Consider the following 2,885-nt stretch of genomic DNA (forward strand, 5'->3'; position numbering starts at 1 on the left):
AAAAACAACAAATAAAAAATGCAAAAATAAATAATAAATTATAGATTTAAAATATAAATTTGATATTTTTTTTTATTAAAAAATAAAAGAATAAAAAATAAATAAATATATATATTTATATTCATATATATATATATATATATATATATATATATATATATTTATATACATATTTTTAAAAATTAAGTTAAATACATGCTTTTAAATCTAATTTATTTACGGAAATCATTTTAATGACATAAATTATGAATAGTTATTTACTATAATATCATGCTATTAATAAAAATAAAATTTATTGATTCTTTTTAGACATTAAATTGAAAATCTGCCTAACTTAAGTGAATTTGAATATGCGAAATCAAGAAAAGCTGAAAAATATGGAAAATAAAAGTCTATTTTCGGACTTTTTGTTGGAAAATATATTGATAATTGTTCTTTTTTTAAAATAGAGCCTAATTTAGCAATATTTTCGAATATTAATTCTAGTCAAAAATTCTTCTAAATAGACTAAACAGGATTAGGTATATATTTCATTTAATTTTTAAAAAATAATTTTTTTAATTTAGTTAGTTTGTTTAAAGGCGAAAATAATATTTTTTTCTTACATAATAAAGTTAATGAAGAAAGTTATATTAAAAGTGAATTATTAGAAAATGAAATTGATGATGATAAAGTTATGCATTTAAAATTAGACTAAGTTGAAATTTGGGCTTTTAATGATTAAGTTATTATTGAAAATCACACAACTGCTGTTATTGACGAATATTAATAGAACACTACAAAATTTTATACAGATGAAAATGTTTAATATCAAAAAACAATTTAATAAATACCATAATAATAGTTTGGTGTTGATAATGATAATTAAAATAATAATATTTATTAAGAAAAATCTTATGTTTATTAAGTGGGAGAAAATTCATAATAATATTAAAGTGGTAATGGTAATAATAATTACTAGTTTTAAATAAAAGAAATAAAAAGAAATAATTATTGAAGAAGAATTATTTTATTTATTTTTTTAATAACATATAAAATTAAAATAAATATATATATCTTATAAATATATAAATTTATATTTTAAAATTAAATTTTATTAATTTATATAAATTATTTTTAAATATGAAAATAAAAAAATATATTTATATATAAATATACATATATATATAATATGCATTTTTTTTTAAATATAATTAATAATTTATATCTCAAACTTATTTTTCATTTTTTTTAAATAATTTTCTAATATTCATATTAATGAATATAAATCATTATTAATTTATAATAATAAACAAAAAATATAATAAATTTAAACTAAAAAAACATTGTCAAATAATAACAATCGAATCTAATATAATATAATAAATATATATTTTTTTTATTTTTTCTAAAAAAATATATAAAATACATATATTTATATCAATAAATATTGTAATATTTACTTTTTTTTTAAAAAAAAATAAGAAGTTAGAAAAAAAAAAATCAAATATAAAATTAAAAAGCCATATTTAAAAAACAAAAAAACAAAAAAAGTATATATGAACATAAACCTCAATTATATAAACACTTAATTATCTGACTTCGACGAATCCACGTATATAGAAAAAGCACCCGAAAACAAAACTGAAGTTATCCAAATAATCCTCTAAACCCTCGACAACTTCGGTTACACCCAAACAATCTAATAACTCCAACAAGAAGCAAACATATGACTCGAAAACAACCAAATAAAATAATTCAAGACCCTTATATAAAATGGTGATTTCTAAAATTCAATTGAATTTGCAAATAACTTCCAATTTTCCTCCCCTTAAGACCATATTAGATGTAAATTTTTAATATACCGCCAATAATATTTCGAATATATACAAGCCCAAAATTTCCAACAAGCCGTAATCCTCCTTTAAGGTCATTTAAAAGAATACACTGAAAATTCGCCTTAAGATCTTTAAAAGCTACCCCCATTACTAATCTATAATAAGGAAAATGAAATACAGTCTAAAATATCCTAAATAATAACAAATAATAATACAAAAAATCCTCCATTAAATAACTCAGTCTAAGAACAGCGAAAAATACTCCTCTAAGACATCTAAAAATAGACTAATCCCCAATAATTTATTTGCATAAACAACCGATTAAACTAAATAGTCAAATAAGCCAAATCCTATTAAATTTTAACATGTAAAATACACTCCAAAATTGACCCAGATTTCTCCATTATAGAAAATCATAAATGTTCTCCCAATTTTTTGCCTTAAACTGTTCTTTTTTCTTCCTAAATACATTAAAATGAAGTCTGGCATGCCCAATTTTCTTCCAATGGCTTGTTTTTGGCCACTATATGTGATAAATCCACCCTTATTATTTGGAAAGTATAATCCCTAAACGATTTCTAAATAGAACTTTACGCAAAAAAAGAAAGCATACACTAATAAAATGTCATAACTTGCCTAAAATGGTTCCCTTAAAACAACTCTAAGATAATCACCTGTTCAGAGGACAAAAGTATAAAAGTCTGGTCTATTCAAGACTAAAAAATACTCGAAAAATATACTATATCACACGAAACTTCAATCATTATAAACAACATAATAATTCAATAAGACGGCAAAAAGCTTCTTTTTAGTGGTCTAGAAAAAAGCCTTTATTAGTGGACTTTCGAGGAAAATGTCTTTGAGAAAATCCCCTGCGAATTCACCAATTAAGACCTCTATTTACTTCCTAATAATAAAGAAATAGTCCTTATTTCAACCGAAGGGAGAATTTCCATAATTGACGTAAACACCAAATAAGAAATAAGGCATTTTCAGGAAAAAAATATAGTCACAAGTTCCTGTTTATCCCCAAATGGAAAATATATACTTCTAAATACATATGGTCCT

General features: G+C 21.1%; 1 protein-coding gene across 1 annotated transcript, besides 2 other annotated features; it reads left to right on the plus strand. All coding sequences in view use genetic code 6, as the record gives it.

The window, feature by feature from the left end:
- Window positions 1–105: 105 nt before the first annotated feature.
- Window positions 106–173: a microsatellite.
- An 864-nt stretch (window positions 174–1,037) lies between these two features.
- Window positions 1,038–1,098: a microsatellite.
- A 489-nt stretch (window positions 1,099–1,587) lies between these two features.
- On the plus strand, window positions 1,588–2,680 carry IMG5_151360 (hypothetical protein; the record flags this gene model as incomplete). The annotated part of the gene is made up of 2 exons (XM_004030854.1): window positions 1,588–2,346; window positions 2,426–2,680. The coding sequence occupies exons 1-2, from the start codon at window positions 1,756–1,758 to the stop codon at window positions 2,678–2,680; spliced, it is 846 nt and encodes a 281-aa protein (XP_004030902.1). The 5' UTR covers window positions 1,588–1,755.
- Between the last annotated feature and the right edge of the window lie 205 nt (window positions 2,681–2,885).

This window comes from Ichthyophthirius multifiliis (assembly GCF_000220395.1).
Source record: "Ichthyophthirius multifiliis unplaced genomic scaffold scaff_1120509251162, whole genome shotgun sequence".
In the NCBI taxonomy this organism is placed as follows: Eukaryota; Ciliophora; class Oligohymenophorea; order Hymenostomatida; genus Ichthyophthirius; species Ichthyophthirius multifiliis.